This window comes from Jaculus jaculus, chromosome 2, assembly GCF_020740685.1.
Source record: "Jaculus jaculus isolate mJacJac1 chromosome 2, mJacJac1.mat.Y.cur, whole genome shotgun sequence".
NCBI classification, from domain to species: domain Eukaryota; kingdom Metazoa; phylum Chordata; class Mammalia; order Rodentia; family Dipodidae; genus Jaculus; species Jaculus jaculus.
This window is the reverse complement of record NC_059103.1, coordinates 177,561,257-177,585,566: the sequence shown is the minus strand read 5'-3', so window position 1 is coordinate 177,585,566 and position 24,310 is coordinate 177,561,257. Positions and strand designations below refer to the sequence as shown.

General features: G+C 39.7%; 1 protein-coding gene across 6 annotated transcripts in view; it reads right to left on the bottom strand.

Moving 5' to 3' along the window:
- The window catches only part of Oxr1 (oxidation resistance 1), a 344,354-nt gene that overhangs the window by 51,625 nt on the left and 268,419 nt on the right, over positions 1-24,310 (bottom strand). For 2 of the 6 annotated variants that reach the window (XM_045142696.1, XM_045142697.1), the window contains exon 1: positions 4,407-4,623. The exons of 3 other annotated variants lie outside the window; for them this stretch is intronic. In XM_045142696.1, coding sequence (XP_044998631.1) covers positions 4,407-4,605 — 199 coding nt within the window. In that variant the 5' untranslated portion in view covers positions 4,606-4,623. Of the gene's footprint in view, positions 1-4,406; positions 4,624-24,310 lie in introns of those variants that run through there. One more of the 6 variants, XM_045142699.1, reaches the window with a different exon arrangement.

Sequence of the window (24,310 nt, the reverse complement as noted above, 5' to 3'; positions counted from 1 at the left end):
ATATATCTTATAATCTGTTACCTATTCCTCCATTCAGACAGACTATGAAATAATTTTGTACTTGCTTTGTTTTGTTCCTACAGAACTGCTCTTACTAATATCGCCATCAATACTGACAACACTACAGAAAGATATTTTTAAAAATAGCTTTTCAGGGCTGGAGGGATGGCTTAGCAGTTAAGGCATTTGCTTGTAAAGCAAAAGGACCCAGGTTCAATTTCCCAGGACCCACGTTAGCCAGATGCACAAGGGGGCGCAGGTTGTCTGGAGTCTGTTTAAAGTAACTGGAAGCCCTGGCACACCCATTCTCTTTCTTTCTTTCTCGGATAAATAAATAAATATAAAAATGTTTTTAAAAAATAGCTTTTCTAATCAGAATTGGTACATATAAAGATGGTGTGGATTATTTTTGGTGGTTGTTTCTTTTTTCTTCCTTTCTTCTCAATATGGAATGCCTGTGTTTATCCTGCCTGCCTAGTAGCAGGTTTGTTTATCTTAGGGACACTGTTATTTACATTTAATTGCCTTTTCCTTTTTTGGCTGTTAGAAAATAAACCAAATTTTGGTCTTTCTTTAACACTTGTATTTGACCTTAAAACATTCCACTATTTTTATATTAGTACCATGCTATGCTCTCATACTAAATTCAAGAAATTTATTAATTATTATTAATATATTAATAAATTTAGAGACAAGCTAAGTTGCTTGAATTAAAAAAAACACCTAGTTAAAATTTAAACTTGCAAAACAGAAGCACTGGGATGATTCCAATTTAAGAAATATTAAACAGTGCTTCCATGACATGAAATAATTAATGATAAAAATTTAATGCTCCCATGGCTGGAGAGATAACTTAGTAGTTAAGACGCTTGCCTACAAAGCCAAAAGACCTAGGTTCGATTCCCCAGAACCCATGTAAGCCAGATGCACAAGGTGGTACATGTGTCTGGAGTTTGTTTGCACAGCTGGAGGCCCTGGCATGGCCATTCTATCTGCTTCTCTCTCTGTGTGTGTCTTTCTTCTCTCTCAAACATATAAACAGAAATAACATTTTTTTTAAAGTTTAATGGTCCCATTTTACTTCATTTTTATATAATTGACATGTATGCATAACACTAATATATCTATATCTATGATATATATATATATTATGCATATACCATGTTATGAAGCAAAAATGGCTTAATGTTTACTTAACAATTTGCAACTCAATGGTGTTTTAAAAGATGTCATAGGCCCATATTCAAAGTGGAAAGAATTTCTAGCTTCCAAGGTTGGTGCTTGTACATACAGGAGTAGGCATTTAGGCAAAAGTGGTTCCAACACTGCTTCTACTACTGCTATCTATCACTATCTTCTTCCCAGGTAGGAGCTGAGGAAGAGGACTAAGATAAAACTGTGAACTGCTTCTGTACCTTCTAGCTAGCAACTTCAGGGGAGTTATTCATCATAGCTATGCCGGTGGAAGCACTGGGACACGCCTCTCTTCTATTCCAAATCCAACCTGGCATGAGACACTAGAGTAGGAAGACAGGAGGAGCTTTAAAGTAAATATGAGATTGAACTGTTTTGTTTGTTTTCCATTGCTGGTGACTGAACTCAGGGCACTGAGTGTACTAGGCCAAGAGCTTTACCACTGAGCTACACACACCCAGGCCTCTGAGACTAAAACTTTAAAATAAAGGGACTAAGGGTTAACTTACTGAAAAAATGTTTTAGGTGCTAAAAGTATAAGAAAAGAAAAAGAACTTTAAGGATTCATTTACCAACTGGAGAACAGGGATGATTAAAAAGTTCTTATTAAAAATTATTTCATGCTATATCACTGAATTAATTTAAGATTCTAAAGTAGTCAAATGTGTTGATCCATATTATTTACCACTATATGATCTAGCAAATACTTCTGAAGGCTACATAGAACAGGCTATATTCCTATCCCAAACAAGAGCAATCCAATTAAAAACAAATCTAATCATAACTAAAGCAGGAAGAAGTATTGTATCATGTTTCTTTTGTAACTGTTCTTAGCCAGAGCAATGGTTTGACTTACAACATCTGCTCCAGAGTGGCTATAATTCTGGAGATGGCAAACGCTAAAGGTGACAAGAGCTAAAGCAACCACTCTGAGAGAAGTAACACTAACGGTACAGCAAATGGCTGGTTTTCACAAAGGTAAAATCAGAAACACACGACCAGCATGTTCTCTGGCCTATCCTTAATCTGCCAATGCTAAAACTACTTCATCAAGATTACTGCTAATGAAGAAATGGCGAGGAACAAGGTCTCTAATAACAAATGTGGAAGTGTGTCATAAACAAGAAATACTGCCATAGCTCGTAGGGCTTTTTCAATAATTTGAGAAGGAGACAGACAGCAGGAAACTTAAGCAGCTAAAAAAAAAAAAAAAAAAAAAAAAGTGAACAGGAGGCAGAAATCCATCAGAGTAAAAGATACTCACTCTAAAGGACACAACTTCAAGGAAACAACCCTCCGGCCCACACCAGCTGCAAGGACTAAAATCCCCATTTTAGGAACAAGCTGGTTAGATACCTTTTTTTTTTTTTTAAAGATTTTTATTTATTTATTTGAGAGTGACAGAGAGAGAAAGAGGCAGATAGAGTGAGAGAGAGAATGGGCGCGCCAGGGCTTCCAGCCACTGCAAATGAACTCCAGACGCGTGCGCCCCCTTGTGCATCTGGCTAACGTGGGTCCTGGGGAATTGAGCCTCGAACTGGGGTCCTTAGGCTTCACAGGCAAGCGATTAACCGCTATGCCATCTCTCCAGCCCAGATACTTCTTATAACTTGAAACATATACACATACATACACACACACACATACATACTTACATATACACACATACACACATTTATAAACAGCTGTCTCTTACAATCAGAAAATGTTGGGTGGGAAAAGTACTTATTCTACCTACTGCAGAGGGTGATCACATGTTTGCTTAGGTGCTTATTACTTGTAACTGCCTTCAGAACTCCATCATAACTTCATAGACATAATGTGTTTTCACACCTAAATGCTATTTTCTAACAATCACCCATCATTTTCACTAGTCTTCCTCCAAATAATAAAGTTCTAGAACTGAGAAGCACTGAGATTATTCATTACAACCTCATTGGTAAGTAAGGAAACACAGGCCCAAAAAGATTAAGTAGTTTTTGTCTAAAATTTTTTCAGGAAGTTACTGCTAGGATGTACCCACCCAGTTGGCTGTAGTCATAGCTCTGTGACATAGCCTCACAGGTCAGATTTGGAGAAACATGCATATTAGAAAAATGTATAGTGAGTTCATAAGGTAGCCTCCTCTTCAGAGGAATTTGTATAGGTTTTGAAGCTATAACTGAAGGAAAATGTCAGACATTATATTAATATTATATTAATTATATTCCTTTCTAGTTAAGTTGCTCTACATATTTTAGGAGTCTCCATCCAGCTAGAGGCCTGTTACATACCAATTGTTTTCAATTAGGCAAAATAAATAAGTAAATATATAAATACATTAAAACGCTTTATTCATACATTTTAAAGTTCTTTGGCTCATTTCTAGTCCCAACTTAAGAGGATGTTGTATGCAGTTAATGACCTTAAAAGTAATTTGCTTTCTTGTTTTTTATTGCAAAAACAGAAACTTTAAGTAAGAAAGAAAGTTTTGGTAAAGAGGGGGAAATACTTTAAAGGGTCATGCTGATGTAAGATTTTAGTTTCTTTAAAGCTTAATTTACTTACCTACACATACACATCAACGGATGTACTAACTGTTTGATGCTTCAAAATAAAAAGGTAAAGTGCAGGGTTCACTAGATCAATGTGAAGTATCTTATGCTTTCTCCTCTTATTTTCTTTCTTTGTGAAACTCAAAGGCTCCCAAATACAATGCGCATTAAATACAAGTTACCAACATGAAATACAAGCGATCGGGAAGTCTGATGCCAATAAAAGTGACCATATGCGCTACACTGAAATGTCTTCAGGGTGTTCCAAGTACGGGGGTATATCAAGCCATCCTGGGTAACTCTAAAGGGTACCCCCCCACACACGAGGTCACCGAGAGGGCAGAGACAGGCGGGGCGCGACGCCCAGCAGCACCCCTAACTGAGCAAAGTTTCCGAGTGGAGCGGGGCGCGCGCCGCCCGGGCCGAGCCCAGGACGCCCGCGGCGCGCAGGTTCGCGGCTGGGCCACGCGCGACCCGCCGCTCCGAGCGACGGCCGGGCACGTCAGGAAGGGAGCGCCACCGGGGCCGGCCGGCGGACACACTGACAGACCCACCCCGAACTCCAGGCAGACGGGGCATCGCCGACGTGAAGAGCGGAGGGCGGGAGGGAGGAACGGGGGCACGCCGCGCATCCCGCCGCCTCCCCGGCCCCGGCCCCGGCCCGCGCGGGAGGCTCACCAGGTCCCTCCGGGCTGACGGACGCCGGGGCCCGGAGGGGCGGCGCTCCGCCCCCGGGGTCCCCCTGGGCCGGCTCCCTCAGGTAATCCTCGAAGCGCACCTGCCGGGCTTCGCCGCCGCCCCCGAGCCCCCACAGGCGGCTGGCCGTGCCCCGCAGCAGGCGCCCGCTCTTGCCGGTGAACGTGGTCAGGTAGTCCATGGTGCCGCGGCCCGGGCGGCGGGCCGGCCGCCCACCAGATCGACGGTTCCCGAGGCGGCGGCGGCGGCCGTCGCTGTAACGTGCCCGCCCGCCCGCCCGAGCGACCCGACCCGAGCGGACCGGACGGGACCCGGGGGCGGGGACTCCGCGCGCCTCCCTCGGGCCGGGGCGGGCGGGCGGGCGGGGGCGACCCTCGGAGACCCGGGGCGGACCATCTGCGAAAGCGCGGAGGGGGGGGAGCGGGACGCGCAAAACTTTCTGGAAACTTTTTCATGCTGTTCCAGACGGCGTGCCACGCATAGGATTCACTTCAGGAATTTTGTTCACACCATCCCAGAACGGATTCACGGTCAGAAGCCTGGCCTGGTGACTTTTAGGTGGTCCTGGTGACCGGCTCGTCCGCCCTCCCCGCGCCTCCCGCCGCAATGGATCAGGCCCGCCCCGCCCTGGCCCGCCCCAGACCCGACCGGACTTTCTGGACCGCTGGGGACCGGGCAGGAAGGACGCCCAGCCCCCTGCTGGATGGCCCGGTGGGGCCTGGAGGTGGCCTGGGGCGGCTTTGCTGGGGTTCCTTGAAATTCATGGGCCTGAGAGAGTTTTGAGAATGTTGTTTTTAAAAAAACAAAAGTTTGTGGTGTGGTGAGAGGAAGAGCCTTACAAAACTTGCAGCTTGCGCTTTTGGTGGAGGGGGGGCGGGGGTGAGGAGCAGTGGGGCAGTTGTAATGTAAAACTAATCGTAATTAAAGCCACAGCCTCCCTGAAAGTTCATTGTGATGTTGCGAGCTGATACCAGATTTGGCTTTTCACGCACCCCATCCAGTAGGACGAGGCAGTTAAGGGCTTGAGCAAGCATATCTGTTTTTGGGGACAAAGACACCTTGGCAGAGGAAGCGCAACGACTAAAGAAAGAACAGTGATATTTGACACATACTACCAGGTTTTGTTTCTGGTGAGATTGGGTTAGGCTTATCCACTTATAGCCCTTTTAGTTTTGTCACCCATTAAACAACCCCCTTTCTTGGAATCACTAATATATTAAAGAAAAGGCTAGAGTTATAATAAGGAAGTTCAAAAGCTAACTAAACAATGGAGTCTAAACAATGGGGAAGTTGATTATTGTACCCAGTTCCTGAACTACTGAAGATGATCACTACTGTGCTGTCTGCCTTCTGTTTTTTTTTTTTCCAATCAATTGATTTTTTTTCCATGCTCTCCCCAGCTTCTCTTTAAGTTCTTGCATGAACTTCATGATCCAAGATCAGTATCAAATGTTTCCCTTATTAAAAGTACAGAATGTGTGGGCAGCTTCCCTAGAATGTCTCATTTACAGTGTTTATGATGAAGACGTGAAGGAAATTACAATTTTCAGCATGCATCCATGTGTTCAAAAGTGTGACATAGGGCTGGAGAGATGGCTTAGCGGTTAAGCGCTTGCCTGTGAAGCCTAAGGACCCCGGTTCGAGGCTCGCTTCCCCAGGTCCCACGTTAGCCAGATGCACAAGGGGGCGCACGCGTCTGGAGTTCGTTTGCAGAGGCTGGAAACCCTGGCGCGCCCATTCTCTCTCTCTCCCTCTAACTGTCTTTCTGTGTCTGTCGCTCTCAAATAAATAAATAAAAATTTAAAAAAAAAAGTGTGACATAGTTTCACAAACTTGTTCCTATGTCTTTCTTTATCTCCTTATTGGTTAGCTGGGATAATGGACAGAACGTCTGTGAGCCCCAGAATCCATATGTTGAAATCCTAACCTCCAGTGTAGTGGTCTTTGGAGGTGGGATGTTAAGGATGCCATTAGGTCATGAGGATGAACTACCTCAGTGGATTTGTCCCCTTGTAAACATGATCCCAAAGAGTGCGCTCACTTCTCTGCAAGAGGAGAATGCACAGAAAAGGTGGTTTCCAACCATCAAGAGGGTACTCAACAGAATCTGGCCTTGCTGGCACCCTGATTTTAGACAGAGACTCTAGAACTGGAGGAACGAAATTTCTCTTCTTTATAAGCCACGTAGTAATGGCGCCTTTTGTTAGCATCCTAAGAATGGTAGCAAGTTTCTCTTGGTTTTTTTCTGAGCTTTACATTTAAACAGAAAGTATGCCCATACTTAGTACCACCTCAAAGTTCATTGAGAGTCTCAGTGTGCAAGCTACCTGGTAGCACAGGCCTGCAAGCCTAGCTACTCTGGAGGCTGAGGTGGGAAGATTCCAAGTTCTAGGTCAACCTCAGCAATTTATGAAGGCTGTATCTGAAAATGTGAGATGAGAGAACGAAAAACTTAGTAAGTTTTAATGAAAACAAAATATACATATATTGATTATATATATATATATATATATATATATGTTTTTTGAGGTAGGGTCTCACTCTAGCCCAGGCTGACCTGAAATTCACTATGGAGTCTCAGGGTGGCTTCAAACTCACGGCAATCCTCCTACCTCTACCTCCCGAGTGCTGGGATTAAAGGCATGAGCCACCATGCCCGGCTTTTTATGAAATTTTTAAAGAACTTTGATGACCTGGTGTAATCCTGATCGGCAAAAACGACATTATGCTTCTAAACTGTGTTTCACACCATTTTACCATATTTACTCTTTGCTTGGTGCTAAGCATATACAAATAATATTTGAATGTCTTATGCCTCATTAAATGTGTTTTTGTACCCAAATGATAGGATTATGCAGTCTATGTGTTCAGACAGTTTTATAGGTGGCTACCCTGCCAGTTTCTTTCTGCATCTAGAAGGCAGGAAGTGTTGGACAAAAATATACAACCTTTATGATTGAGTGCCTTACAGATTTTGATTTAAATTCTGTGGAACCCTAATGTCTTCTTCCATATCATCAGCTTCCTTTTTGATTGTTTGCATTTGTTGTCTAAGCGTCTTTATTCTGCTGAATTACAAAATTCATAACTCTGACATGTCACTTTGCCTTCTACATGACCCAGAAAATCCTAAGCCCTCAAATAGGATACTCATTTTTCATCCTTTTGATTCTTCATTTCATATATGAGCCTTTCCATTATTATTATTATGATTTTACTCCAAAGATGGGCCCTACTGCTTGCCATACCTCAATATCTACCTTTGATCTCAGTGTGGTTGAAACTGTGACTGCCAACATTGCCAGTCCTCCTACTACACTGTGCTTTCTCCTTCCACTACAGTTCTTGTCTTTCTACCATCAGCTACACAATTCCTATTGTCTCTTACAAAAAAAATGTTCTCTTGTATACACCATGCCTGTTTTCCTAATTATTTTTATTTATTTATTTGACAGAGAGAAAGAGGGAGAGAGAGAGAGAGAAAGAGAGAATGAATGGGAGCACCATGGCCTCTAGACACTGCAAACAAACTCCAGAGGCATGCGCTGCCATGTGCATCTGGCTAATGTGGGTCCTGGGGAATCAAACCTGGGTCCTTTGGCTTTGTAGGCAAATGCCTTAACTGCTAAGCCATCCTTCCAGTCACATGCCTGTTTTTGTAGGTTACTTTGTGTCTCATTTTTAAGATAGCTTTGTGGCCATGTAATTTACATTCCATAAATTTCACCTGTTAATTGTACAAATTGTACATTCATCACCCAAAACATCTGTGAACCTTTCTGTCACAGTAAAAAGAAAACATCCTATTAGTCACTCTGCATTTTCACTTACAGCCTTAGTCTACTTTATGTCTATGGATTGGCCTTCACAGGTATTTCATATGAATGGAATCATGCTCTTTAAAGTCTAGCTTTCATTTAGTATAATACTTCTGAGTCTTGTAACATCGCTCCTGTTGACTCCTGAATAATGTTCCACTGCACAGCTAGATCACATTTATTTGTTCATGTTAGGCATTGGGATTATTCCTATTTTATGGATATTATGATACATGTACTGAACATTATATATATATATATATATATATATATATATATATATACACACACACACACACACACACACACACACACACACATATATAATATATAATATGTAATATACAGTACACACACACACACACACACACACACATAGTTCTAAGTTTCTTTGTTGACATGTTTTTTCCACTTGGGCCTGTAAAAAAAATGACATTTCTCTAATCTACAGATTGTATATGTTCCTAGGAAAATGTCACCTGCTTTCCTTACAGAGATATAAAAAAAAAAAAACTCTCCTAATCAAATTCATATGGAATTTTAAGCAGACCCAATATATAATTTTTAAAAAAGGAGAATAAATTTGGAGGAGCTACACTTCCTAATTTTAACACAGTATATATATCCAGTAATAAACACTATTTTGGCACGATAGTGGGCATACAGATCAATGTAGATAAACATTCAGAAATAAACATTCTATGAAAAAATGACTTGGGACACAAAGACCATTAAATGGGGGGAAACTACTGTCTGCAGCAAAAAGCTTAGGAACAACTAGATATCTATCCATATTCCATAGAATGGACTTACCTCACACCACTAACATGAATTGAGTCAAAATGGATCAAAGACAAAGTATAAGAACTAAAACTATTAACCTATTAGAGAAAAACATGGGCAAATCTTCATGAGCTTTGATTTCACAAGGAACTTTTAGGGATAACACCAAAACTTAAAGAACAAAAGAAAAGCACTTTATTCTCAGTCAAAGAAATGCAAACAACTGTAAATAAATGTTTTTCTTCTATCTCAACACTGAGGGTGAAAAGTTAGTAATATTTCTGTGACAGCAAGGTAAACTGCTTTTGTACATAAGTGGCATGTGTGGTTAAGGAGACATACTTCCTGTAGAGGGCTGCTTGATAGAATCTATCCACATTTTAATGTTTTATTTTTTTATTTACTTATTTATGAGAAAGAGCAAATGGGCACTATAGAGCCTCTAGCCACTGCAAATGAACTCCAGACATATGCACCTTCTTGTAAATCTGGCAATCGAACCTGCATCCTTAGGCTTCACAGGCAAGTGCCTTAATGGCTAAACCAATTCTCCAGCCCTCTATACAAATTTTAAAATATACACCTCTTGATTTAACAATTTCACTTCTTGTAAAAAGTCTTGTATATGTATGAAATTATGCAATTTTATATTCACAATGACAGAATAGTGAAAATGTTTTAGGTGATAATAAACAAATAAAACATTACATGTCCATATAGTATTCAGCAACTAAAAATTAGTAGTTCTTGCTGAAAATAATAACATATAGTTATAACATCAGCACTTGGAAGACTGAGGCAGGAAAATGGCTAATGCCAGCCTGGCCTGTGTATTAAAACTCTAACTGTAAGGGGGGGGGAGAAAGATTCTTGATAGGATTAGGAAAAAAATCTTGAAAAAATATTTTTGAGGAGGAAAGCAAGATGCAGGATTCTTCACATAATATATTTCCATCTTACAGAACAGAATCAAAGCTGTATGCTTAGATGTGTGAAAACAATTTTGTTAGTGTATATAAGAAGCTAGTGCTCAACCCTGGTGGTACAGGCTTGTGATTTCAGCTATTTGTAGAGGATGGAGGATAGAAAATGAAAGGCCTCCCCACAATACAAAGTTAGTTCAAGGCCTGGCTAGACAACATACTGAGATCCTATTATATACATTATAATGAGATCCTATTATATACATGCATGTGTATATGAATGGGAATATGACACAGTGATGAGTACCTAACATGTATGAGGCCCAAGGTTCAATCCGCAGCACCACAAACAACAATAATAAATGACCAGCATCAACAACAAAATGGCTAACAGCTGAGGGTGAGAGGGAACATGCACAATGACGGCCTATTCAAAATGTTTTTCGAAGTTAAAAACAATCTTATTTCTATGAGCCTACTCTGATTGATAGGAAGTTGCTAGATTGTCCAATGCCAGACTACTGTTGTTCAGCCCTGGTGAAAGAATTCTTGAGATGAGGTCATGTTTCTTCATCATTAGTAAGAATATAATCCATGTTTTCTCTCTAAGAGCAATCCTTATATCAAGTTAGGTCACCTAAACCTAGGATACATGGCTCAGAGTGCAGTACTGCCTCACCTCTAAGAGCACAGGCCCTTAGTCTGCACTAGATTCTGGCTTCCCCACTTAGTAGCAGTGTGATAGGAAACCACTGACTTAGCCTCTCTGTCCTTCCTTCAGGCTCCTTACCTGGAAAGAAAGGAAGTGTAGCCAATGTACCCAGACAAGTGCCTGCAACATATTAATATCTTAGCAGAACTACTTTACCTTTGCCTGGTCTTGTGTGTGTTTTCTCTCCAGATTTTAAATTAAAAGAGAAATGTTTAACCAAATGTACACACAGAAAAAAAAATTCAATTAATATAGAAGGCTGTATAGTATTATTTTTTTAAGAATAAAACTCTATAGTTTTATTTTTACCCTTCTGGGAGCGCTCTCTCATATATGTCTCCCTCCCTCTCTCTCTCTCTCTCTCTCTCTCTGTGTGTGTGTGTGTGTGTGTGTGTATACATATATGTATATCCTGAGCTTTATTCCAATTTATCTGAAACTTTTGATATTTACTCATATGTGAGCAATTTCATTGTTTACATAGTTTCAGAAATGAACTTATTATCCATTGAACAAAGCTGTGCTATGACTTGTGAGAATATATGACTGTATCACCTTTATTTCAGAAAAGATATATGAGGTACAAACTTATTGTAAATAATCTTGTTTACTAGCTGTAACTTTGTACACTAATATATTGAGGCTATTAGCTAGCTACAATAGTTTCTCTAGGTGCATCAGAATTTTAAGAAATTATGCCCCAATGATATCATTACTTTAAAGGAAACACTTTAGTTTCATTTTGGAAATAACAATTTCAGTATCTAATTTTAAAATATTATTGATAACTAAGCTTAAAGTATGAAACTTTCAAATACCACAATTATATTGCTTTGTCTTTTTGTTTTAAGTGTTTAAAGCCAGGCTCTCATTCATGTTAAGCAAATACCATACCACTGAGACACATCCAACTGACTAAGCAAAGATAATTACTGCTTAAATGATGAACTCAGTTAAAAAAAAAAGTACCAAAAAAACTAATAAAATGGCTCTGCTTTTAAATTTTTTGTTTAAAAACTTTTAAGTTAATTGGGTGTGTGTGCATATCCATGTGTGCAGGTGCATAAATGTGCCACTAGGCACATGTGGCAGTCAGGGGACAGCCCTGAGGTGCTGGTGCTCTTCTTCCACTTTCTTGTGGCTGTGAGCAAACTTCATTCTAGTCTGTGCAGGCTATGTTGGGAGTATAGACACATGTGCCACTTTGTGTCAGTTTATTTTTTTAATTTTTTTCATTTATTTTTATTTATTTATTTGAGAGCAACAGAGAGAGAAAGACAGAGAGAGAGAGAGACAGAGAGAGAGAGAGAGAGAGAGAGAGAGAGACAGAGAGAGAATGGGCATGCCAGGGTCTCCAGCCACTGAAAACGAACTCCAGACGCGTGCGCCCCCTTGTGCATCTGGCTAACATGGGACCTGGGGAATTGAGCCTTGAACTGGGATCTTAGGCTTCACAGGCAAGCACCTAACTGCTAAGCCTTCTCCCCAGACCTGTTTCAGTTTTATGTGGGTGCTGGAGAATCAAAGTTCTCCCCAGCCACTCTGATTTTATTATGATACAAAATAATATATTTAGTTAAATGAAATTAACCAAAACTAGATAACCAAAAAATTGCTCTGTGATTTTTATACTTTCAATAGGTGAAGTATTTATATTTTATGAATACAATTAACTGATTTGTTGGATTGCACTGGTTAATGGCTGAAGACGTGGTTAATACTCTCTGTTTGTAATATATTTGTTTCTTCCCAGGTCCCATCTCTGAGAGTCATATTCTACCCAAGCTCCCCCAGTGAAAGACCACTTCTTGATTTTTTTTATGAAGATGTCATCAAATGGCTTTTCTATTAATACTCTCTTCCTGGCATACTTCCTGGCTCACTAAAACTGTTATGAGTAACTGCAACATTGTAATCATTGTGTTTTGAAAGTACTTTTCATGCCTAAAATATTGGATCTTAATGTAGATGGGATTTAAGAGAATGCAGAGCTATTACACATTGAGAAAATAGATACTGAGGTATCTGAGCACCATGCATTTGTCTACAAAGCAAACTAATAAATATCAGATCTATGTTCTCATTAAAAGGTTAGCTATATTAATATACTCAGCCAATAACTACATTCTGAAAGAGAAGAATAAAAGATAATTTTTGTCAAGTCAGAGTAATCATGTTGAATCATGTTGACCTGGAAACTGTTTTATGAGATAGAAGTGTCAGTACTCAGATTTCTGATGCAATAAGCAGAAACAGGGATAGAATCAATGAAACGGACACTAAGCAAAGAGGTTTTAAATGTTAAGAACCAGCAAATGCATCTCTTTCACAATAGTACATTGAGGCCTGTCAGTAAACCACAGTCCGTCTTGGTACAGAGCCACATTGGTTACCCTTGATTTTAACCCTTTCTTTTTTCAATGCCTCTGTTTCTCTCTTCACAAACAGGATTTTGTTAAAATTCCTTATCAAATGTAAGACCCTGATTTGTGTTAAATCAAAGAGGAAATGATAGGTTATTTAGATATATCCTTGATTACACTGAATGACATGTGATAAAGATTGAATATAGCCCTTCAATAGAGTAGAAATGAACCTGATATTGACTTTTAAAAATTTTCTCTGGTACATATCCTGGATATATACTCAATACAATCCCTACTAAACACCAAATAACATATTACTTAATTTCAAAAACTACCTGAAAAGTGTTAACACCCACCCCTGTCAGAAAGCTACCTGATGGCAGTGAAGCCAAACAAGGACTGGCAATATCATTATTAAAAATTATAATTAAAATCCGGGCATGGTGGCACACGCCTTTAATCCCAGCACTCGAGAGGCAGAGGTAGGAGGATCATCATGAGTTCGAGGCCACCCTGAGACTACATAGTGAATTCCAGATCAGCCTGGACTAGAGTGAAACCCTACCTTGAAAAACTAAAAAAAAAAAAAAAAAAAATTATATTTAAAACCTAAGCCACAATAATTCACATCAACTTACCATGAAACTATTTCAGTGCTATTTTTATATCCTATTGAAGGTTATAATTACAATTATGTAATTACAGCCTGAAATACTCCATACCTGAAATGAGGCAGCTTCTTGGACTTCCGGATCAATTTCACTCAGCTCATTGAGCAGGTGCCAAGGAGTATTACCTTGTCTACCTAATGCTATGGAAACTCAACAAAGGAGTTTGGGAACAATGGATAATCAGAAACTCCAAAGGAGAATATAATATCATGAAGACAAACATTCTCATTCCTACCCTTGGAAAGGTTTCCTTTTTAGCCTTTTTCCTGTGAGCTATAGCATGGAGTGTATCTGCAGGTAGATTGCATTCTGCATTCACTGCATGGAGTGGTCTCTCTCTCCAGCCTACTTTTTTTTTTTTTTTTTTTTTTTTCGAGGTAGGGTCTCACTCTATCCCAGGCTGACCTGGAATTCACTATGGTGACTCAGGGTGGCCTTGAACTCACAGCGATCCTCCTACCTCTGCCTCCCAAGTGCTGGGATTAAAGGCGTGTGCCACCACGCCTGGTGAGTCTCCAGCCTATTTTTTGAAACCCTTCTTTTCCAACTTTATTCTATTTCTTTTCTTTTCAACCTTGTAATTGGTCTTCACATGTTCCTCCAACTTATTGCATCTACTTAATAGAAAATTTTTACTAACTGTTTTCAGTTTAAAGGGATGATAAGAGAAACACATTTGTATTTTATCAATGCCTTGTTTTTTATGTCAATTTTAGATAATACTAGGCATTTTAACTTATTTGGCTTTTAATTTTTTTTAATTAATTAATTTATTTATTTGAGAGCGACAGACAGAGAGAAAGACAGATAGAGGGAGAGAGAGAGAATGGGCGCGCCAGGGCTTCCAGCCTCTGCAAACGAACTCCAGATGCATGTGCCCCCTTGTGCATCTGGCTAACGTGGGACCTGGGGAGCCGAGCCTCGAACCGGGGTCCTTAGGCTTCACAGGAAAGCGCTTAACCGCTAAGCCATCTCTCTAGCCCTTGACTTTTAATTTTTAGATTACTTAAATTAGAATTATGTAAATAATTTGTCTATAACTTTTGTATTTTAGGAAAGTAATAGAAAATGGAAGGAAAAAATGTAAAAAAAAAAAAAAAGCAAAATACAAATCTGGGTGAACCTAACTGTATTGCCACTTATTAGATGCTTTATGCCAAAATAGAAGTTTCTAGCTTCAGCCTTTGACCAGGAACTAGGCTATTTGTGGGTGTTGTGGGGGATGAACTTGGAGATATCTCAGTAGTAGACAAAGTGAGGGGAAGCCACCAGAAGACTGTTTATCAGTCCATTGCTCTCTGAGTGCACATGCCAGGTAACAATGTCAGTGTTTTGTCAGCAGTCCATCTCTTTTAGCCAGGGTACACAGCAGTAAGCCAACCATGTTGAGCATGCTACCTGAAGAGAATAGAACTTAAATCTTTTTCTCAGGATGTATGGGGGGGGGTTCTTTATTCCCCACATGTCCAACCCATACACCATCTGAAACAGATTTTAATGATGTCAGGTGAATCTGCCAAAAAGTAGTCAGCAGATAGGCAGAGAAACCTCAACCCAGGCAGACAATCCTTAAGTGACCACTCAGCACTAACTGAGACACCTTGGATTTTTGAAAAGAATCACTTATTGGTCACTTTCTCCTCCTTCCCAGAAAACACACACAGAAATAAATCATATTAAAAAGTGGGGTTATTTGCTACCTTTAACAAGCTTAAAGGTGATTTTGGCTATTTCCACCCCATTCTGAGGAGAGAAACAGGGCATGACTATCTATCCACCCACCATCTTTTATCTAGGGATAAACTAGCTGCTGGATAGCCAACACCATCACCAACCTTTATTTAATGAGGTGAACAAGCATTTATTGGCTGTCACTTTGTACTTGCTCTCTTAGTTCCCTCAGAATCAGGAAGGAAGGGGCGGGAGTGAGATTCTTAAAATATAAATAGAAAATAAAATATTGTTAGGACATCAGATTGAACTGCAAGCACAAGGTTTATGTGTCCTTATGAACTTTCTAATTTTTATTTCCTCTCCTTAATCCATCCTTAGAACTGCAAGACCCAGTAATTTTAAACCCAAATATTGAATCACTGCCCCTCCTCTCATTAAAAACACACTGGCTTGAAATAATTCCTGTTGTTAATAGGAATGATCTGTAAGAGAACATTTTAGTGCAAATTCCCCAGTAATACTCAGGGACATCAAATTCAGTTATAGTGTTGATAACTCAGGATTCTTCATGTGTTTAGTTATTAACTAAGTTTTAGATATTGCTAGTTTATATTTCTTCCAAATGATTTTACATATTTACTTCATGTAAATCATCACACACTAACTTAGAAATTAATTCTGACAGTCATTAAGCTGAAGTGACATGTTTAACACACACCTGTACTAAAGAACAGCCTCTGCCTATAACCCTTGTCTCAGCAACCACCATGGGGCGTCCTCTTTGTATAGCCACAAGGTATTGGTGCTCCATGCAGTATCTATCCCTGAGCATCTGTGGCTCAGAGTTCTTGCCTGCACCTCACTGAAACTGGAAAGATAATATGAGTAAGTTTACTGAAAAAATGAACACTTCCTACAGCAAGCTATAGGTTTTGGGATTGTTTTGGCAGTATAACATAAATTGAGCCTACCTTGAATGCTACAAGGATTGAACAAATACTTAGTTCACATTATTTAATCACATATGAAATTAAAACACTAAAGAGCACTAGATTTATAGTCAGTCTAATGAATTCTTTTCTCCAGGCATTTTCTGTAGTTTCTACATGCTGAAAAAATCACAAAATTATTAATTGCTTTTTATATTTTTTGTACATTGATAAGGATCTTCTCTATGTTGTACACAAAGAAAGGTGCTTGCCTGCAAAGCCTAATGACTGAGGTTCAATTCCTCAGTACCCACATAAAGCCAGACACACAAAGTGGTGCATGCATCTGGAGTTCATTTGCAGCTGCTGGATGCCCTGGTGCACCCATTCTGTCTCTCTTCTCTCTCTTTCTCCCTGCTTGTAAATAAATAAGTAAAAATATTAAATATTTTAAAAAGAAACCAACAAATAAAAGTGAATAGAACAGTAACCCACTAAAGCTTAAAAATAATCAATCAATTATGCATACTTTGCAATGTGAATATTTCATTTCAGCCTGGTTCTTTCAATAAGAGTCCGTATGATCAGAAAATATAAACATAAACTTATCAAACACGTTTCCTTATGATATCATTTTTATATTTGACATATTCATCTCATCTAAAACTGTACTAGAATTAGGTTTAAAGGAATTATTTTTTAGAACTATGAAGAAAGTCTTAATTCATATTTGTGGAGGGACCAAAACTCAAAGCATACTAGACAAGCACGTCACCACTGAACTCCATCTCCAACCCTGAGTATCAGTTCTCTTTTAAATGATTCCCTTAAAATATTGGTAACAAGCTGGGCATGGTGATGCATGCCTTTAATCTCAACACTCAGGAGGCAGAGGAGGAGGATTGCCAAGAGTTTGATGCCACCCTGAGAATATATAGTGAATTCCAGGCTAGAGTGAGACCCAACTTTGGGAAAAAAATAAAATAAAAAAAAAAAAAAAAAACTTAACCTCAGGCTTGAGGGGATCCTTGTCTATGTGGTTGAGTTTCTCAGTTAATAGGTTAATTGGTCAAAGCCCAGGGATACCCCAGTGTCCCACACTAGGAAATGAACAGGGCCAGAAGAACCCAGGACTTTCCTATGGAGATTACTACTACATCAAGTTTCTTTCTCTCTTTAACTCAATTATTTTTCACTCTCCCAGTTTATCCAAATATTTGTTGAAGTACAGTGATGACCCAATATTTTCTATTTCTATGATATATTTTTCTGATTCTTATTAAATCTAGATCAGACTATTTTGACTGATCAATTTAAAATGTTTCCCTACAATTTGAACAATAAATGGTGTCTGTATGAGCTTTTCTATGATGAGAAATGTCATAATAAAAATACACTTTACCTCAGTCTTTTCTGGCCTGAGCAAATTTAGATTTGTTTTCCTCAGGTTTCATCCTGTTCTTCTAGAGCAGAAAATGGAACACTGTGGCTCATGGAACTAGACTTGCCTTCTACTGTTTTTGTATTTTTTATTATTTATTTATTTGAGAGCAACAGATAGAGAGAGAAAGAGGCAGACAGAGAGAGAGATAGAAAGAGAGAGAGAGAGGGCATGCCAGGGCCTCCAGCCACTGCAAGGGAACTCCAGACATGTGCGCCCCCTTGTGCATCTGGCTAATGTGGGTCCTGGGGAATCCAGCTTCGATCCACGGTCCTTAGGCTTCACAGGCAAGTGCTTAACCACTAAGCCATCTCTCCAGCCCCCTTCTACTGTTTTTGACAATTAAGTTGTATTGGAACACAATTCTGTGCACTTATCTATGTATTTGTGGCTACCATGAAGGTGTAACAGCTGTGTTGATTAGTTGTGACACAGAACATAAAACCTCAAAGGCATAAAATATATACCTCCTCGTTTGTTTAAGAAAAGTGTTCTGTTAATCTGTTGTAGTTTGCTGAGGTACTTTTGAAGCTACTTGATTCTTTCATCCATAGTCATTTAATATCCCTTTGCTTGAGTCAACCACACACCCGCCTCTATCAAGTTGTTCATGCAAGTGTTTATTGGAATATGGTCAAGAAGAGGCACAAGAAACTACCTTCAGGGTTGACAATAATTTCTCCTCATTGGATACTTCAAAGAAGCATGAAACCATGGGATGGTTAGCATCGCCTAGCTCTCATTTATCAATAGTGTATAAGAATGTACATGGTGGCACACACTTGTTACATGTCTTCAGTGCACATAAGAACATGAGAAATGGACTACAAATAATCACTCTTTTCCTCTTCCCAACTTCTTTCAAGCCTACAATCCTCCTATATCCTTTGATTTTATTTCAATTTCATGTATTTATTTTTTGGTTTTCGAGGTATGGTCTTACCCTAGCACAGGCTGGAATTCACAATGTATTCTCAAGGTGGCTTCAAACTCAATATCAGTCCTCTTACCTCTACCTCCCAAGTGTTGGGATTAAAGGCATGCACCACCACACCCGGTTTCAATTCCATGTTTTGAACTCTGCACCATTCGTGTAAGTAAAACTGGATGAGAGATCTCCCACTATGCAATTGGAGAATAGGTAACTGTCATCAAAGCTGATTTTTCTTCCTTAGGGACATAGTGACACTCAAGTCTATATTTCTCAGTTTTCTTTTTGGTAAGGGGGTTCTCAAGAAAATGTTTGATTTGTTTACTTTTGCCCTCTAAATATTTATGTACATATATTAGTGCTTCTCTCACCTTTGGTCAGAGAAGCTTCTTTTGCAGTTGGTAGTGACTACTGGGTAGACACAAAACATACCAGAGTGCTAAGAAAAAGTGACTCTTGAGTGCTTAGTACTAAAGAAGACATTAATATCATGCCCTGCCAAGATTCAGGAAACACAGAAGGAGACAGGGACATAAGAATGTAAGAACCAAGACTGCTTTAGAATGCAGTCTCCTGGAAATGACCTGGCCATTGAACTCATGACCTCACAGTGACTAACCTATACTTTATTGGACCCATCATCATTCTGACAAGGATGATGGTAGAGACATGAGATTCCCATCCTTCCCTCAGGAGTTATTGACAATGGTTTCTTGGAAAGCAGGAGATTTTTCTATAGTGGTGTAGCCACTGCCAAGTTTGATATACTCTGGCAGTTTCATATAAATGACTAAACTCAATGGATTACATGCACAAAAAAACATCAAAATATAAGAGGGAATAGTTGGGAAGAATGGGATCAGTGGAAGAGGGTCAAGGGGAGGGGACAATAAAAAAGTAATAGAAGGGGACTGTATTCAATTTATATGCAAGAATACTACTTGTAAATAGAAATACTTTAAAAAAATATTCATTCATTGTGTTCTTGAATTTGGTTTTTGGTGTGGTATTTTCTCTCATTAGGCCTTAGTTATAGTCTTTCAAATTAGGTTAAAGGTCTTATGTGTCTCTCTCTCAACTACCATGTGTTGAGGACAGAGACACTCATTGCTCTAGAGAACATGGCCTGGTACACAATAACCACCCAGTACTATGGCTGTTGAGTGAATTAAAGGAATTATACTCATTCTCTAAACTTAAGCCATTCTACTTTTGGACAATCCAATAAGTTGTAGAAAAGGTAGTAAAGTTTCCTCTCTTCATTATTTCCTCTCTTCATCAATTATTAACTGATATTTCTTTTCTTCAATCAACCATTGTTACATATAGTTTGATACCTGTAAAACATTTTTATCCTTTTTTTTTTTTTTTTTTTTTTTTTTTTTTGAGGTAGGGTCTTGCTCTAGCCCAGGCTGTCCTGGAATTCACTATGTAGTCACAGGCTGGTCTTGAACTTATGGCAATCCTCCTACCTCTGCCTCCTGTGTCTGGGATTAACTTCATGCATACCTATGAAATTCAGATCTGTCTGCTGTAGAACACAGATATCCAATAGCATACTTCTCAACTGACTTTGATGTAAGTCAATATTTTAAATTAATACAGGTCTCTGATTATGTGTATTATGGTTTTACGTTTGTGACAGTTTGAATGTATGGCCCCATAGAATCAGGTATTTTATTAAAATTGAGCTTACAACTGGAGTCCCTACTAGACAGATCCTGTCTATGGGGGCAGGGGCATGTCACAGGTGGCAGATCTGAAGTGCAGCCCTTAAGGTGTGTGGACAGCAGTTTGGAGCTCTGGCTGTTTGTGCTTTTTGTGGTGCTGGCTGTTGGTGATGTCACTGTGCTATGAGTATGGAAGTCAGCCAGCTTCTTCTACCCTTGATGGTGTTCTCCCTGGGATTTGAAAGCCTGAAATAAATCCTTTCCTCTTACAAGTTGCTTTTGGTTGGGTGTTAGTCCAGCAATGTGAAGTTGACTACAACAATGTTGTTACTGAAAATTTATTCCAGAAAAGAGAACATTATAGCACCATCTTGTAAGGGATCATTAGATAGCAGCAGTGAAGATATGTCAGCCATTTACTGTGCCAGACACTGTACTGAGGGGTTCTCACATTCATTTTCACTTACTCTTCACATTTGTTCTGGGAAGGAGGTGAAGTGGGACCCCTTTTATGGACAAGGATACAGGGACTATAGAAGTTTAGGAAAGAAGTAGTTTCAATTAAATCAGTCAAGAGTCTCTGGGTGTTCTTTTAACTTACACAGACATCAGATGGGTTTTCAACCAGAGGCAACACTATACCACTCAAACCAGTATCACCTGATAAATAAGGATCACAGTTCTATATGAATTGCAGATAATTTTTTTCACATAAGTCAATATTGAATGTTACATGTGACATAAGTATACATAAAGTTACTTGATGTCTATATGAATTATAAAATCACCAAAGTATCCTCTTAATAGTCCTATCCCTAGGGATGGCATGACAATGGCTGAAGAGACTGTGTTTGCTAAGCTGAGGGTGTGCTGCTGGAACCTAGTAATTCAATAGAAAGGGTACTACTAAAGATGCTACTTTAAGACTTATCAGGCCAAAAGTATCAAGAGTGTCCACATGGACAATGCTGGTCTAGAGGATGTTGGGAAGGAAGAATACTCCTTTTACCACATCATACCTTTGGGGACTTTTATCATCCGTTTTTTAAAAAGCTTATTGTATCCTAAATCTGGTCACAGAAATTAATACTCATTAATACTGACTTTGGTATGTTGTACATGGAGACAGCATCTTCCCTGGCCCTGGTATGTCTCCATCTGACAGATATGTGGGACACACTGATGCTGTTTTGTACCTGGTTTTCTTTGCTCATTCTTTCAGCTCCATGTTTGTACTTCGTAGCTTCTAAAGCTACTTGGTTCCACTTAAGATACCCCACATGTGTACTTCACAACTTCCAAAGCCATGTGGTTCCATTTAAGTCACCCTCCTTCTGAAGACTTCTTTGCACCCATTAACCCAGTTGTAATTAGCACAGAGAGATGCGGGACTGAAAAGAAGTGTGATATGAGTCCATATGTTGCAAGGATAAGACAGCTGTATGCAGAATCTCTTACTGCTAACAGAATGACACTTCTTTAGCTAGTAAAATTGTGTGCTGGAAACACCATTAAAAGGATAGGATGCATTTAATAACTCCTATCATCCATACAGATTCTTGCTTCAAACCTTAGCAAAAATCCTGAAATGAATTTTTACTTTAGTGCCTTCATAATGAGTTTTTATTAGCTTGTTACAAATAAGTCTTAAGTAAATATAATTTATAATAGGAATATTTTAGCTTGATTTTAGGACATGTAAAAGCTTAATGGGTATTATTTCATATATTGTAATGAAGTATATGTATTTTGTTGAAAATGTTCTATTCCTTTAAATATTTGAATTATACATTGACTTACTAACACAATTTGAATTTCAAGATTTAATTTGTCTTTCTCAGATATCATTTAATATGCTAACTTTATGATGATTTTTAAAACTGATTTGCAAAGTAATAATATTTTGTGTCATCAAATGATAAAGTTTGAATTATTTCTCAGAGCAAAGATGTACTATCCAGACATGGCTGTGTAAATTTTAAATCCAAGATTACTGTGCTTAAAAATTGTCCTAATCATTACTCCCCCCCCAAAAAAGATGAGATTATGAGCTTGGATAAAATAAAAAGAGTTTAATTCATGTGACTTGAAAGCAGAGGGGCAATGGCATGTGGGAGGGGGCTGGTAGAGAAGGAAAGGGGAAGTCAACAAAAGAAAGTGCATATGAAAATGCCATACTATAACATACTTTCTATGCTGGTTTAAAGACTAATAATAACTTCTGGTCAAGATGGTTGACTTTTTTTTTTTTTTTTTTTTTTTTGAGGTAGGGTCTCACTCTGGCTCAGGATGACCTGAAATTCACTATGAGTCTCAGGGTGGCCTCGAACTCATGGTGATCCTCCTACCTCTGCCTCCCAAGTGCTGGGATTAAAGGCATGTGCCACCACGCCTGGCAAGATGGTTGACTTTTAACCAAACTTGAAATTCCAGAAGAGAAGGAGACAAGGCCTTGGGGCTCAAGTACAAGAGGGCTCTTTCCAGACATCCCCCTGGATGGGCACAGGGGTGCACAGATTGGAATATGCTAGATTTCTTCATGCTCTGATGTCTGCAGCACAGCTAGGTATCAAGGCCAAGTACTGGCAGGCATTATGGGTGTGTGATCAGCCTTCCTCTTAGATGGGGGACCAGCCCATGGAGCAGGCTAGGAACAGGGTCTTGGGCATGCACTCCTGAGGGCAAGTGCCCAGAGCTCCATGTGGGCATGGATGGTTTGTTCCCCTGATCTCCATGGGTGGATCACAACTGGAGAGAACCAATGTTGAAAGTCTTACAGACCTCTACACAGGTGGCAGGAAGAATGCTACCAGAGAAGTGAGCTGTGGCCAGTACCACATACTTCAGAGCAAGCAATTAGCCCTGGGCTGGGGCCTGTGCTTAGTACAGCTCTACTACCTACTGTGCTTGGACAACAGGTGGAGAGTTTGGGCACTCACATGTGCTGGTGGGTAGCACAATATTCATACAACCAGTGGGCTGCACTGAGCTCCATGCATTGGCACAGCTGGGGGTCTCATAGGCTCAAGGTCTCCCTGACCTACACCCCTCCTCCTGCTAATGGAAAACCTCCAAAAAAGGCACAGTTGGGCCACAGGTGCTGAGGCTGCCTGACTACCACACACTGTCTGATTGGAGCATACAAACAGGCAATCTGACTGAATCCCACACTGACTAATAGGAAACAAGAACTTGCACAAGTGAGTGATCTCTGATCCATGCATGCAAAGGGGTCCTCACCAAAGAAAGGGTGCTTTCTGCACAGTCCATGAGCTAAGAGAATGTAGCGTGGGATCACAGAGTCCTACACCACTCCCACACCCACATGAGCCAGACAGACCTACATATCCTCTGATTAAGGCCCATTCCTTAGTGGGATTCACCCTCCTTCCTCCCAGCCTGCCACCAGCAGCTACAGCCATCAATTGGGTAGCATAGGGAGAACAAGACCTTGCACAGACACAGACTAGACCAGGCCTCCCAGAGTCTCTCCCAGAACTTCGGAGGACAGCCCACAGAAGGAAAATCCTCTCTAGATCCAAGGGCACCAAACCAAAACTTGAAGATATAATGCTGATTCACTTCCATCTGGATCTAACCAGATCAGATCACTCATTGTTGATCAATAATAGCTACAATTCACTAAATCCAAAACAAAACATCTATTCCAAGATGGGAAAATTTCAATGCCAAGAGAAATTCTAGACAAGCGAAGATCTCTACACCAAGAATACCTATCCCCACAATGGATGATTTCAATGAAAACACAGTAGATAGACCAGACATAGAATCTCAAAATGAAAACACAATAAACATACTACAAACTTAATGAGAACATGACCAAACAGGAAAACCTAAAACCCAAATCATACTAAATGGGAAAATATTTGAATCATCCCAATTGAGATTGGGATTGGGAACAAGACAGGGGTGCCCACTCTCACCACTGCTCTTCCACATTGTACTAG